General features: G+C 52.2%; 1 protein-coding gene across 1 annotated transcript in view; it reads right to left on the bottom strand.

The window, feature by feature from the left end:
* Positions 1 to 554: 554 nt before the first annotated feature.
* LOC144717842 (GRB2-associated and regulator of MAPK protein-like) overlaps positions 555 to 14,013 on the bottom strand; it is a 93,109-nt gene continuing 79,650 nt past the window's right edge. Inside the window, exons 4-6 of the mRNA XM_078593542.1 lie at positions 11,001 to 12,608; positions 10,147 to 10,334; positions 555 to 3,596 (exon numbers count right to left, since the gene is read on the bottom strand). Of these exons, the coding sequence (XP_078449668.1) occupies positions 2,486 to 3,596; positions 10,147 to 10,334; positions 11,001 to 12,608 (2,907 nt within the window). The 3' untranslated portion in view covers positions 555 to 2,485. The remainder of the gene's footprint in view (positions 3,597 to 10,146; positions 10,335 to 11,000; positions 12,609 to 14,013) is intronic.

Raw genomic sequence — 14,013 nt, 5'->3', positions numbered from 1 at the left:
CAATTACTTTACTATGCAAGTAAAAAAATTGTGTTTTAATATTTGCGTGTTTTTTTTGTATTTAGGGCCCCTTTATAACATATGCCACAGGCCCCACACTAGCTTAATCCGGCACTGCCAACGAGTGAATTTATACAAACATTAAATTGACTTGACTGAAGGTAAATGAGTGGGCCTTAAGAACAAGGAGATTATTTATATTATTTTGCTCCAATAAATAACCAAATAATAAGCCACTTTGTTGAGCTATCATTTGTGGCCAGGTCGCTTCTGACAAAGAAGACAATACCTCAGTGGGCTTTTCCTGGTAGGATGGGGATGGTTTAGTTGTATTTTCATGTGTTTGGGTGATTCGTTTACCTTTCTTGTACTATGCACTGTGAAAAATTGCTTGAAAGATCATCGGATTCCTCCAGTATAAATATTCAGATTCAGGTAAGGACGGCTAATAAAACAGATTGTGTATATTGCGTGTATATGAAGAAAAAAAGAACACTGGGAAAATAAAGTGATTTTGTTTGTAATGACGGCGAAAGAAATCCAAAACGCTTCGGTCAATTGTAGTCAATGTATTTTTTACAACGGAGGACGTGACAGGCTTCAAAAATGCCACATTCATTGTTCTGTGCTGGGTCTGATGGCCATGAGGTGAAGGGCCGGTCCCCGTCAGTCTTGCTGCAACGGCTCCCACACATCACGGCGCACGCGTTAATCATTCATCATCATCATCATCACAGTGATCGCTGGAAAGGCATGGCCGTGAGTTCGATAGACAGAAACGACTCGCGATACTTTAAAGGAGGGCCCTAGGTCTTCGACATCTTTAACACTCAACGTTCTGGACAGTTACTCCGCAAATTCCCCTGTGGCCAGCGAATGGCAAAACAAAATATTATGATTGAGCATTTGTAACATGACATCAACATTTTTTGTTCTAAATCGCAATAGCTAAATAATAAAACATTGGATACTTCTTCTTGGTTCTTTCGGTAAAGTTACGTAGAAGGAAAATAATAAAATAATACAAATATAACATAATAACATTATTAAAATAAAACATAATAACATTATTAAGTGTTATTTTATTTATTTTATTATTTCCCTTCTACGTGAAAATAAAACATAATAACATTATTATGTAAAAAAATATATTATTTTATTATTTCCCTTCTACGTGACTTTACCGAAAGAACCAAGAAGATGAATCCCTGCAGTCACGAAAGCTTTAAATCGAAACATTGGATACCGTTTTTTTCTTTTAAATGGGAACGATTCTTTTTATCGGACGCTTGCGAGGCATCCGGAGCAACCATTGCAAATATCAACGTAGTTTGTGTGGCTTGTCGCGTATTCAGGATGTTCACGAGACAATTTAGTGAATGACTGAAAAAGTGGAAGATAACTCGGAGCAATATTCGCACATCGTTTAAGAACCTATGTTGATCTTAATACCTTGGAGACGGCATTCGTGTCAAATAAAACAAGCACAAACATTGAACGTACTAATTCTTCACAATCGTTTTACGCTTTAGCATAAACAATAGAGTTTCTAACAGATGCTTTACATACTCGTATATACAAATTATATAAGCAATACTGTGTAAGAAATGGTCAAAACATTTTAAAAATGGAATATTAAATACAGCATTAACTCCTCTTTTCCATGATCATGTTATCCATCATCCCTGATATCTTCCGATTTTCTGAAATAACTGCTGGGTGCACGAACATGCGGATAAGAGTCGTGTTGAAAATGTCATCTTAATTATCCGTATTTTTCACGGATAAAAGAGTCATACAGAAAATTCATACGATTCAGCGCATTCTCAGAACGGAGGAGTCACACGGTAAAAAATGTATCTTGTTTTCCGTGTTTAGCTGTGACTTTTTGTGGACAAGAGGAGTGTTTTTTTTAGCATTCCCCATTACCCAAGTCCCATCCTGACAAAACGACACAGAAGAGAGCCGTTGTCACTGCACGAGTTCGCACGTGCGGTCCTCGGCGGAACGATCCTCGTTACCTACGGTTTTGTTCACGTTACACGACGCATGCGTACAAAATGGAGGCTTAAAAATGAGCCTAAATTTACGTTGGTGCAGTTTTATCTTCTTTTTTTTAGCATTCGCCGAATCCAAAGTTTTCGACCGCCCCTCGTATATACATACATACACACACATAAACAGGATGCGTAAAGGCCTTTAGTTTTTTTGCGAAAGGTTACTCAAAAATAAGTACAACCAATTAGTTGTGAAATGAAGTTAGTGCTTTCACGTTTTACCGCCAAATCAGTTAGCGAAGCCGGCGCATAACGGCCTAACCATTGCTTAGAGCATCGTGAGAACGTTACAGTAGACAGCAACTCTGATTAATGCCAATAAATAACTGCACGGTGTGCGTTCGGTTGTGTTGTAAACCAACGGACGCGAGTGCTCGTCGCAAAGGACTTAACGCGGCTTCGCTCGCGAACCGTCGATGTCGCCGGCCTCACAGTTTTGGGCGCCACCCAGCGACAAACTGCAGCAGCTTCCTGGCCTGCAGCTTCCCCAACCCAAAGTCGTTGAGGAGCATTTCCTCCGACAGCTGAGCGAGCAGTGACCCGTCCACCTTCTCGGAAGAAAATTTTGCCACGGGCCCTTCTGGCAACCCGAGAAAACGCAGGCACCGGCACACGCCCTCCACTGACAGCCCCGCCAGGTCCAACGGGGGCCTCCAGGGATCTTCGCCGAGCTCGTGGCCGCCCGGGCCTGTGTCTGTGTCCGACAGCCTGAGGTAGGCCTCGCCGCCCATCCCCAACGAAAAAACCTCTGTCCCGTTTTCCACCGGAAGCTCCCAGGACGAGATGAGTGGCGATGGCGCGAGCGGGCCCTGGTGGAGCTCGGCGGCGCGCCCCGGTTTCGGAGGCCGCGGTGGAGAGAGTGGGCACACGGGCCCAGCGGCACCCGGCGTGCCGGGCGGTTGCGCTGTTTCCGCAGACAGAATCCTGTCAAAGGGTGGGAGGCTTCCGCGCGCGAGCAGCGACAGCACTGGCTGCTTCACCACGCAGCAACCATTGTGCGCTGGCGCGGGCGGCCGCCTCTCATCCGGCGCGGGCATGAACGGGTCGAACGGGTCGCCGCCGTCCGCCGGGCTCGCCGAGCCACTGCCGAACGGAGGGCAGAGCGAGGGAGGCGGCGCGCCGCAGCCAGTCGCCCACCCTCGGGATGCCGGCGCCTCCTCGGGGCTGTCGGCGCCGCGAACGGCCGCGGGCACGGCGGCCGCGGCGTCGGCCCGGCGCTGGGGCGCCGGTGGCACCGCGCGTGGGCGGGGACCACCGTAGAAGAAGTTTCCGTGCTTGGACAGCGACGCGTCGGGCGTCAGGTAGTGGCCGCCGTCGCTCTCGCTGGAGCCCCGGCTCCAAGTCTCCGACCAGGAGGTCTTTACCGACTGGCCGTCGGAGAGAGAAGGCCGGGCCGAGCGGTCGTGTTGAGGGCCAACGGTGACGGCGCCGCCGACGCCACCATTGCTGTGATCGCAGGTCCAGCCACAGGGGTAGCAGAAGCCGGCTCCGGGGTCTGTGTTCGCTTGGGCCATCCACGTCGCGTTGCTCCTCACACCCCTGGATAAACAATTCGCGAGAGTCAAACCACCGTCAAATGTAAACGTAGAGGCCTGATTTTTCTCGCTCAAGTCACTGCTGACTGAAGAACATCCACAAGAGGGAGCTCTGGAGAGCCCCTCTAAAGGGGTATTTGGCTAACTCTTCCATGCTGACCAGACGTCATAGAAGAGGTGGGAGTACCCACAATTTACATCATCACCACCCGCAGACATGCGTGTGATGGTGGTAGTGTACCTGTGAGTGTAACCCGGCTACCCGAGTTCGATTCCTACACACGGCTAAAACCAGTGATAATTATCTAAACTGGTTCTGAGCCTCCTCTAGGTCGACTCAGCCTCAAATGTGTACCTGGTGCGATGCATAAACATCACTACTCAAGAGAAAAAGGTGGCCGGGTGAGGTACTGACCATCCACCCCCTCGGGCCGCCTTCATAGGTGCTCGCTAACTGCACTTGGCCCAAAAGTCTGTTCTACGTTGGAAGCCTAACTCCCCACCATCGAAATGTAGAATTTCCATCCCTGCCTCTGGGCCAACAACGGAGATGTTCGTTTTTCCATGGAGACAGAGAGATTGTGAATTCACATTCGTGACACAACCTTCCATGGCGAGTGCTCTTTGCTGCATAAGTGAATGAGAACACCGTATAATATCTGACATTTCACTAAGCCAACAATACGATCGTCAAATTACTTGCAGGAAAATTTTGTACGCGTAACATTATACGTCTGCCTCCGCAACATAATGCGTTGTGTAAAATGTATAGACCGCCATGGGTCAGTGAATAGACTCACGTTCACTTACTTTAATAAAGTTAAATGGCTGTCGGCAGCTATAAAATATTTCATATGTATTACCGCGAGGAAGTCCACAAAAGTTATTTTAAAACACTTAGAGTCAGCAATTTCGAGGAATAGAAGTCCCCCTATTTAGTCAGAAACGGAAATGCGCTGCTCCCAAAATGGAAAGATGAATGGGCTCCATAAAGCGGGCATTACCGCCGCCCGCTCGCGGATGTGATATTTACGGAGATTAATGGACATCGGCGTTGTGGAGGGCTCGATCCATTCTTAAACGGCCGTGGCACTGTACGGCACTTCCCCCGCGCGTGACCTTGGCAGCTCACTCGAACAGCGAAAAAACCTGAATGAGTGTCGGGGCTCCTCGGTGACGATCAATAGCATTTCGTTGTGTTTTCTAACAGCAAAGCGGCCAAGCATAACGTTTGAAGTGAGCGAGGAGGAAATAAACCACTCCGGGCCAGCAGTCGAAACAACGCCTCGCAAACAGGATTCATGAATGGAGAAGAGAAGCAACATTTCTCCCAATGCAAGAGTGGAAGTGCACGTGTTCGCACAGAGACCTTTGCAAATACCAAATAAATGCTCGAGATGCGTGCAAGCGTGACTATAAGAGAAGCCCTGTTCAGTGCACAATGAGGCGGTGGTGTGGCTCGTGCCGTGCCCTGCTGCCTTTTCTCTCCCGCGCGTCTCAACTCTGCACACGACTCTGGATTCGGACCGTGAACCTCTGCAGTAAGTGGCGAACGTGCAACCGCCGGGCGCGCGTCACCGCCTCCGATTGAACCCACACCGACGCTGGGATTGCAGCTCAGTGCATGAACCCCTATGACACCGCTTGCTACATTACAACAAATATTTACATGCAGACACACACATTCACTCCATGTGTTGCATTGTAGTTGTAGGTACGTGATGATTACCACCCCGGCGATGCAATGAGTCGTCGCATTTCGGGGTCTGGATTCGATCCAAGAGTTCAATTATTTTCTAGGCTCGATTTTACCAACTCATTCTTTTAAATAGTTTTTCACTTGTACGGTTATTTTGGTTCCTTTAGCCTTAAATGTTTCATTAGCCAATCGTTCACATGCACAGTTTGTGCAAATCGTAAGTAATCTATTGTCAAGTGCAGGACTTTATACGCGTAAATAATCGATTTTAAGTCGACGAATCGATGCATTGCTGGATGCCTACAAACGTCCAATGTTCGATGGAATCTGCACCGTGCGCACTCAGGGCGGGTTAGCACGAAGATGCGCACACCCATCTGCTAAGAGGCGCCACTGCCATTAAATATTGAGTACGTCAGCCTGGAGCACATGTGGGGCGTTTGGGGCATCTGCGTTGAGACTGCAAGGCAGGAGAATCTGGAAGAGCGAGTGAGAGCGAGTGAGAGCGAGTGAGAGCGAGTGAGAGCGAGTGAGATGGGGGAGAGAGAGTAATTAGAGAGACGGATACATAGAATAAAAATAAGGCCCATTGCGGTATTTACCCAGAAAAGCCTCACCGAGTCCTAAGAATTGCAATCAATTGTTCATTCATCTACAGAACCTACTTACAGACCGTGTAAATAGGTCGTGCGTCTATATGCAGTTTAGGTCCTTTTATCGGAATATTTATTTGTACTGGAGGAGGAATCCGATGAGCTATGAAGCTATTTTTTTACAGATGTCCAGTCGGGGTGGGTCAGAACGTTACAGCAACAAACAATACAACGACACGATAGGAGTGCAAAGTACAAGAAAAAAAATCACCCAAACACAGACAAATAGAACGAAACCATCCCCATCCTACCAGGCAAAGCACAGTGAGCTAGTTAGCTTATTTTTCAGAACCGGCCTGGCACAAATGATAGCTCAACAAAGTGGCTTTTCAATTGGACATTTCTAGCAGAAAAATAATATAAATATCTTATTTTGACATGGGGGACCCATACCGCAGATCCTCATATCCGCGGGCGGTTATCTGCAAATCGAATCCACTTATCCACAGTGGGGGGGCGGGGGTGGGGAATAATATCTCGGATAATAGGAGTCATTTTTCATTCGTCGCCACTTATCCGTGAAAAAAAATCGCGGATAAGTGGAAGTCTTCAAAGTGACGCCAGCTACTCATTTAACACCGAGTCGACCTAGAGGAGACCCGGGATCGGTTCGTATAATTGCCACGGACGTCAGTCATGGCCCAAAAACTCGAGCTCGGGAAACGGTCAGTTGCGCTGGGTAGGAACCGAAGAACCCTCCCCGGTGAAGGCTGCGTGGGCCACGCAACCTTGTGGGGAGGACGACAAGCTGAGGGGGGGGGGGGAATGTCGACGGACAATTTGGCTCCTTCTGCTTCCGTGTGTGCCGAGCAGCAACTCTTCGCTGTGAATTTAAAGAGACCGAGTGTGTGTATTGATCGTGGAGAAGTGCGATCAAATAATGCCCGCCGCAGTCTAGGGAGATCCCATCCAGCAGTGGATTTTCAAAATAGCTATGTATACATACGTACGTACACTCACGATGGATAAACAGACATTGTACGTTACACAACTTACAATGTACGAGGAGCAGCACGGCTTGAATGAATTGATGATTTAAGGTCATAATTGCATTCAGATAACTCATAACCTGCAATGGGTGAACTCGTATCACAGACTTCCACAGTATGACGCACACCTACGGATGAATGATTAAATGTAAGTCGAAGAGTCACAGAGGTTTTACCATCCACCTACAATTCGGACGGCTGGCTACGTACGGCGCGAAAGAAGTCCAACATTCATACAAGTGCTGTTGCGTGGCGCTCACCTCCTGTCAAGGCAGTGTTTCTTCACACGTTTTCAGAGGGGGTGGGGGCCACTTTTGCCAATAAGGCATCACCAGTGTGACGGCCGCCACACATTTGGAACCGTTGGGGTTTGACAGCAGCACGATGAGGGTGTTTTCACCTTTGTGTATTGTCGGGGGCCACACGTCAGGAGCCGCATTGAAGGCCACCAAGGGGCCTACCATTTGCCCGCGGGCCTTGCAATGAAGAACACGGTGTTACGGGCTCAATCGTGGAAATTTGCCGTTTCCTGAGTGCGAGTTTTTATCAACCGAAATTGAGATGATGGGCCGAATCAAACCGCCGGCCGAGATTCGAAGATCGCAAACCACCTCGGTCATTGCGGGAGCCGTGAACCCCCCCCCCTCCCCCACGCTGCTCCGCCACCAAACCGGACACACGCCGATGGATGGCGGTGTAAATAGAAACAGGAACAATATCATACGGCACGAGAGACAATGTCAGCTTCTGACCCTCATTTCCCAGTAAACCCCACATTGTTTCCGTCGGTATTGCAACAGCTGTTTGCTCTCGGGCTGCACTGCCAACGGGATCTGGATCGCTGTCTCAACACAAAACGTGTGTGTGCACCAAACTCAAACAACTGGTTTCCAAAACAAAAGATAATATTGTGCGCTGCTCTCAGCTTAAAAATAATGAGAATGTTTTATATATATACACACACACACATTAAAAAAAACACTTAGCAACAATAATAGCAACGACCGCTCACAAGCGAGTGTCATAGTGCGCATTTAAGAATGTTTTTTACGATTCATGCAAATTATAATTGTATCTCATTATTACTACCATGCTCATTTATGCACCTCCAATTAGCACGGTTGGCTACGTACAGTGCAAAAGAAGTTCAACATATATACATACATTACGACTACGCGCATTTTTGGGGCGCCGTGATGGCGAGATGTTTAACTACCTCGCCTGGTATACAGGAGGTCGTGGGTTCCATCCCAACCCTGACGCCTGCTGTATATTTGGAGTTTGCATGTCTCTCTCCCCGTGATCGCGTGGATTTTTCTCTGGGTCCTCCAGTTTTTCCCTCCACGTTTAGAATCAACGTCACGCATTGAGAGTATTTGGCTGCAATAATTCCCACGTGACAAGCCACCTCGTTGTGCTATCATTTGTGGCCAGATCGCTTCTGAAAAAGAGCTAGAAAGCTCAGTGGGCCTTACCTGGTCAAATAAAATAGTTTAGTTAACTTCTGTCAACACTGGGTGAACGGACACGAATCCGTACGTAGAACACATACAGAAACACACTCGCAAAGTTTCGTACACATGTGATGTGGCGCACGTATTGCGGAGCCTAAGCATCGATATTAATTGATGAAACGATGCATCGTTGCACACGCACACACAGACCCCTAATACTCATCAGACAAAACCTCGCCAGCAAAAGTAAGTCGCGGACTGCACCGTCCACTAAACATAACTGCCGGGCGCTGCGATTAATGCGGCCAACGACCATCTGCACATGAATCATCTCTCAGAAGCAAGCCTCCGACCTCCGACATTACAGCCCCTCATTATTATTTCATTAGGAAGTGAGGTCATTGTAGTACTCCCTCCCTCCCTGTCTCGCTCTCCTGTCTCTCTCTCTAGCTTTACGAGGAGTGGCGAGGGCTCGTCCCCCGGAAAAGCGGCGCCCGCGCTTTGTTTCTCCCGCTTACGTTTTCTCGCGACGCGTCGGTCATCATCCGTCGTTCGTTTGCTATTTTGCTCGCTTCCTCGCCACCGCCTGTCCCGAATGATGCGACGACGTCCGGACAACCGGCTTGAAGCGCTGCACGCCGCGCCATCGGTCGCGATCGCAGGCAGCCGCCCCCATGGGGGAGCGGCAACGCGCCTGGCACAAGCGCCACTAAGGGATGCCGCGTGCGTCATCGGGGAATTACGGCGCTGCTGATCGCGGGGGCCCCTGTCCGCACGCTGGTGGGTTCGGCCTTTCCCACCGATTTCCAGCAGAAATACGGCAAGATGTTGAGAGAGCAGCGGGCTTGTCCCTAATCTTTTAACCAAATTTTTGTAACAATCGCATTTTCCTTTGACAGAGTTCGCACTACACATTAGCACGGATGGCTTTCGTGCGGTGCGAAAGAAGTTCAACGTGCGTACATGCATATGTCGTCATAATTTTCCAAGCATCGTCAAAGCACCGTTATCCTCATGGGACCTCCTTTTCGAGCAACAAAACAGGTGTTGAGATGTTAAAACACCAAACTGAAACCTTTTACAAGGAATCATGTCTGCATTAACCACAATGCTTGTGGTCAGAATGCAAACAAAAAACATACTCTGATAATGTATGCATTGTCCTTGAAACTGATTGGTCCACACCAGAGACAGCTTTCTTTCGAGCCGAGTCTCAAACGGTGTTAGACCAGAGGACGCCAAAAGTTGTACAGAGTAATGAGAGCTTGGGGTGAGCAGACAGTACCTATTCTCATATTCTCATATTTTGGTACTGGCAAATGAGGTCCCATGATAAGGTGTTAAGACAATCAGGGTCACCACTTGCAGAAGGAGTGCCGGCAATCGGTGATTACACTTAAGTGGTGTCGGGGATTTCATTGCACAACTATGCAGCGCGGAAAACTGATCACGGTGCCGCATTAAGGGTTACTATCTATCCACCCATCCCATCATGCATCCGAACCTGGCCAGGCGGTACTGCCGTCAAGAGATTACCCATACTGCCCCGTAAGAAAGTTACAAGTTCTCATGCCGGATGGGCTCAGGCCATCATCCCTACGGAATTCAGGAAATTGTTGCCACCGCGCGGGAAGTTCAGCAGCGTGCGTCGTTCCCGCCGTGGGTGGAGAGAGTTTGGGCGGAGTGTGGGGGGTATGGGGTTAGAGGAGGGGGGGGGGGAGAGTGGGCGGTGGTGGTGGGGGGGGGGAGGGTCACGTACACGTGGTGCAGCCCGGACGAGTAGTACGAGAGGCTGGGGCTCGGCGAGCGTGCCGCCGCTTGGCTGAGCTGCGGCCGGGGGGTGCGCGGAGGCAGCCGGGGGCTCAGCGTCGGCGTGGAGGGGGGCTTGGTGCTGCGGGGGGGCACGGGGGGCGCCTGGGCCTGCATGGCTCGGCACTCGGCCTTCACCTGGAAGGAGACACGGGCGCCACGCGCGTGCGGCGGTGCCGGCGGACGGGCAGATTAATGGAGCACGGGGGGGATCGATGTTTCATTCCACTGCCAAGATTTGTTGTTGGGTTTTTTTTACTGCAAAAGCTGTCAATTTGTTTCGAATTTTGTTAAGACAAATTTTTTTTTTTAGTTTTAACTCTTAAAGATTGTCAGTTTGATGTCAGGTATTGTATCTGAGCTATATTTAAAAGAAAAACACAGGTGACGAATAGGTTCAGGACAGAACTTCTGAGTAGGGGTGGCACGGTTGATTCCCAATGCCACCACAATTTGAAAAATAGTCGCAATTTAATTCAATAATTATTTTTCCTAAATGGTTTCACCAGAGTAATGATTCACATCCCTTTATCAATCAACAGGCCGATGAATGCCTCACCCCATGCCGCGTCAGTGGTGGGGGGATTGTTCAGCCGGACTTAACCACACAGGTCAGGGTAGGTTCGTGAAGGCAGCGAAAGGTGCCAGATGTATCGTTACAATGCACGATTGCGAGTGATGCGCAAAAACAGGGGAATAATGACGCTGACGTTGGTGAGCAACCGACGTTTGTGAGCAACCAACGGCGGTGAGCAACCGATGATGGTGAGCAACCGACGTATGCCTGTCCTCGCCGAGCCTCACCGCCTGCGACTTTGGCGGGAGTGGCGGCGGGGGCAGCGAGCGGTCGTGGTGCCCGGCGCGTGGTGGGGAGCTGTACACCGCGGCCGCCGCCTCCCTGGCGCCTGGCACGTCCACCTCCCCCCGGCATCCCCTCCCTCCCCGCGTCAGCAGCCGGGGGCTCCCGGCGGCCACGGCTCGCTCCGACCACAGCTCCTCGTACGGAAGATCGGCGCCGGGCGGGCGTCCCGAGTGCGACGACGACGACGACGACTGCGGCGGCGGCGGCGCGCGCGGCTCCTCGGGCAAGACGTACTCCCCGTCGTCGTCGCCGTCGTCGTCGCCGCCGTCGCCTCCGTAGCCGTCGCCGCCGTAGCCGTCGCCGTCCGTGCCGTTCTCGTCGTTGACGGAGCGACGGTCGCGCGACAGCGGCGGCAGGGCCGTGACCCCGCGGGGCGACTCCTCCTCCGACGAGCACGTGCGGGAGGAGCGGGCGAGCGACGCCTCGCTGCCGCCGCCGCCTCCGCCGAAGCAGCCGAGCTGGAGCCGCCCCCCGCCGCCCCCGCCGTGCGCGCACCCCGGCGGCCATTGCTGGAAGGGGCAGCCGCTGGGTTCGCGCGTGTAGGGCACGTGGCCGCCGTGCGGGGCCGGCGCCGACCTCCCCGGCTTGGGGCTCGACACGTCCCGGCCCCCGGTCGTCGCTCCCGACGAGCCGCCGCCGCCCGCAGGAGGCGGGGGGTCGACGAGCGGCGCCTCCCGCACCGCGCGCGAGAACTCGTCGATGTCGAAGCTGCGCTGGACGAGCGCCAGCCGGTCGCGCACCGCCCGCTCGTAGGCCTTGTCGGCGCAGGCCAGCCCCTCGGGCAGGGCGAAGCGCGGGAGCGTCGTGCCGACCTGCAGCGTGAAGTGCAGCGGCAGCGCCGTCTCGCCGCCCAGGCCGTCGGGGCGGATCGCGCAGCACACCGCCACCATCTTGGCACGGATGCCCACCAGCTTGTAGCGGTGTCCCTCCCGCATGCTGTGCTGGTCGTAGGGGTTGCGCGGCGGCGGCGCCGACGGAGGCTGGGGTCCGGCGGGAACCCGGGACGTCGTTCCGCCCCCCCCTCCCCCCCCTCCTCCTCCACTTCCTCCACCCCCAAACACGACGACCCCGGCGGGCACCATCCCGCCCAGGCCGCCGGGCCCCGGCACCTGCACGCTGACGGGCAGGCGCGCCCGCTCCAGGATGGAGCGCAGCGTGTGCTCGCCCTCGCGCAGACGCAGCTCCAGCGGGCTGCGGGTGCCGAAGCGGCCGCGGCACTGGAAGGGCAGGCTGAGGCTCTCGTTGGTGCGGTGGTTCATGCAGATGAGGCACGGCATCTTGCCCTTGGACGGGCGCAGCACCGACGAGGGGGCGTTGTTGTTGCCGCCGCCGCCCCCTCCGCCGCCGCCCGAGTTTCCGCCGCCGCCGCCGCTGCTCACGGCCGCGTTGAGCCGGCCCAGCTTGCGCAGGAGGGCGTTGAGGCGGAAGCGGTCGCGGCCCGGCGGCTTCCCGCACAGTATCTCGGCCTGGCCCATGAGCGTGAGCTCGTCGCCCGTGCTCAGCGAGAAGTTGTAGACCTCGCTGTCCTCGCTGAACTCGCCCGACGCGACCTGGGCGCAAACGCAGCAGCAGCAGCAGCGTTAGGGCGGTGGCCTTCTGTGGAAAGGTTTACAACAAAAAAAGAAAGATGATCCCCGTTCTAAACGTGTTGTGACTTGCAAACTTCGCGACCGGAGAGTTGGATCCGCGTCGTGGTCAATGAGATTGCCGGCGGTACAGCGGAGCGACGTTGCACGTGCCGCGCTCATGAACCCGGCAACCCGCGTGCGATTCCCGGCCACGGCCGATGTCAGTGGGGAGCGATCTCTAAACTGGTCGTGGGCTTCTCGAGCCCTTTGACTACACGTGCAATGAGCAGCATGGTGAAGTATGATCAAGCACCCCCCCCCCCCCTGCACAATGAGCAAGTGTTCATGCAGCAGTGGATTGACAAAGAGCTTTAAATAACATCTAATTGACTGTAGATGCTCTCATTCTTATCTATCTTCGGTGATCTCAACTTAACACAAAGTTCAAAATCTCTTCACCGTATATTCACCACGATGGCACAGTCAACAATCCTGCACGAATGGAGCCTTCAGAAATAATGGGCACAGCTAAGATTTTTAAAAGTTGCGTGAAAACTCTTGCCGCACGCCCTAACAACTGCGCCACCCAGTCAGGCAGATCGGCTCTTACCTGCTTACGAATGAATAAAATAGCTCAAAAAATGTATCAAGGGTTTGTTTTTATTTCTTCAATTAAATAACGATCGGACGCAAAGAAACCGCACACTGAATAGTTGCGTGAAGGATTCATATGATTTAAACTAAAACACCCAAAAGCGACGCTTAATCGTTAGTGCCAGGGCCGGCCAGCACAGCAGCAGCAGCAGCAGCGCACGCTGTAATTTAAAACGACAACGCAAACGCGAGCAGTAATTTTCACATCCCGCAATTAACCTATGTCAAAAGGTGCTTCAATTTCGCGCGTCCATCCCATGCCTTCGATAACGCCGGAGAATCACTCGTCGAAATCGAGGACGCCGTCGGCAAGCGCGTGAATTTGCCGGCCCTCGCAACAAAGTCGTCGACCCTTAATACACGGGACAATGGATGTTTTTCCCCCCCTCCATTTCAGACCAAAACACGCGGAGACCCACTCTGGGCCTCGGAAGTGCAGCTTCATTATTATATTTGCATTGGGAATGATCAATCATCTCGATAGAGGCAGGCGGGGGCAACTCCCTATTTCAAGGTTCGACTGTGGGCCCTCCCTCCCCTCCTTTCTCCCGACTCACTTTTACTGAAATAGCCATGGATGTGTTTAACCCGTATAACAATCATATGTAGGCTACAACATGATTGTAGTTGCGCCGTGTATTGGGGTTAAGAGGAAGACAAGTCTCAGGGTGACAGTATTAATAAAACGATGCCGGACCCATCGGTCAAGGATTTCCCCAATTGGGGGTGGATC

This window comes from Lampetra planeri, chromosome 4 (genome assembly GCF_965212315.1).
Source record: "Lampetra planeri chromosome 4, kcLamPlan1.2.h2, whole genome shotgun sequence".
Taxonomy (NCBI): domain Eukaryota; kingdom Metazoa; phylum Chordata; class Hyperoartia; order Petromyzontiformes; family Petromyzontidae; genus Lampetra; species Lampetra planeri.
This window is presented reverse-complemented; position numbering and strand designations above follow the sequence as displayed.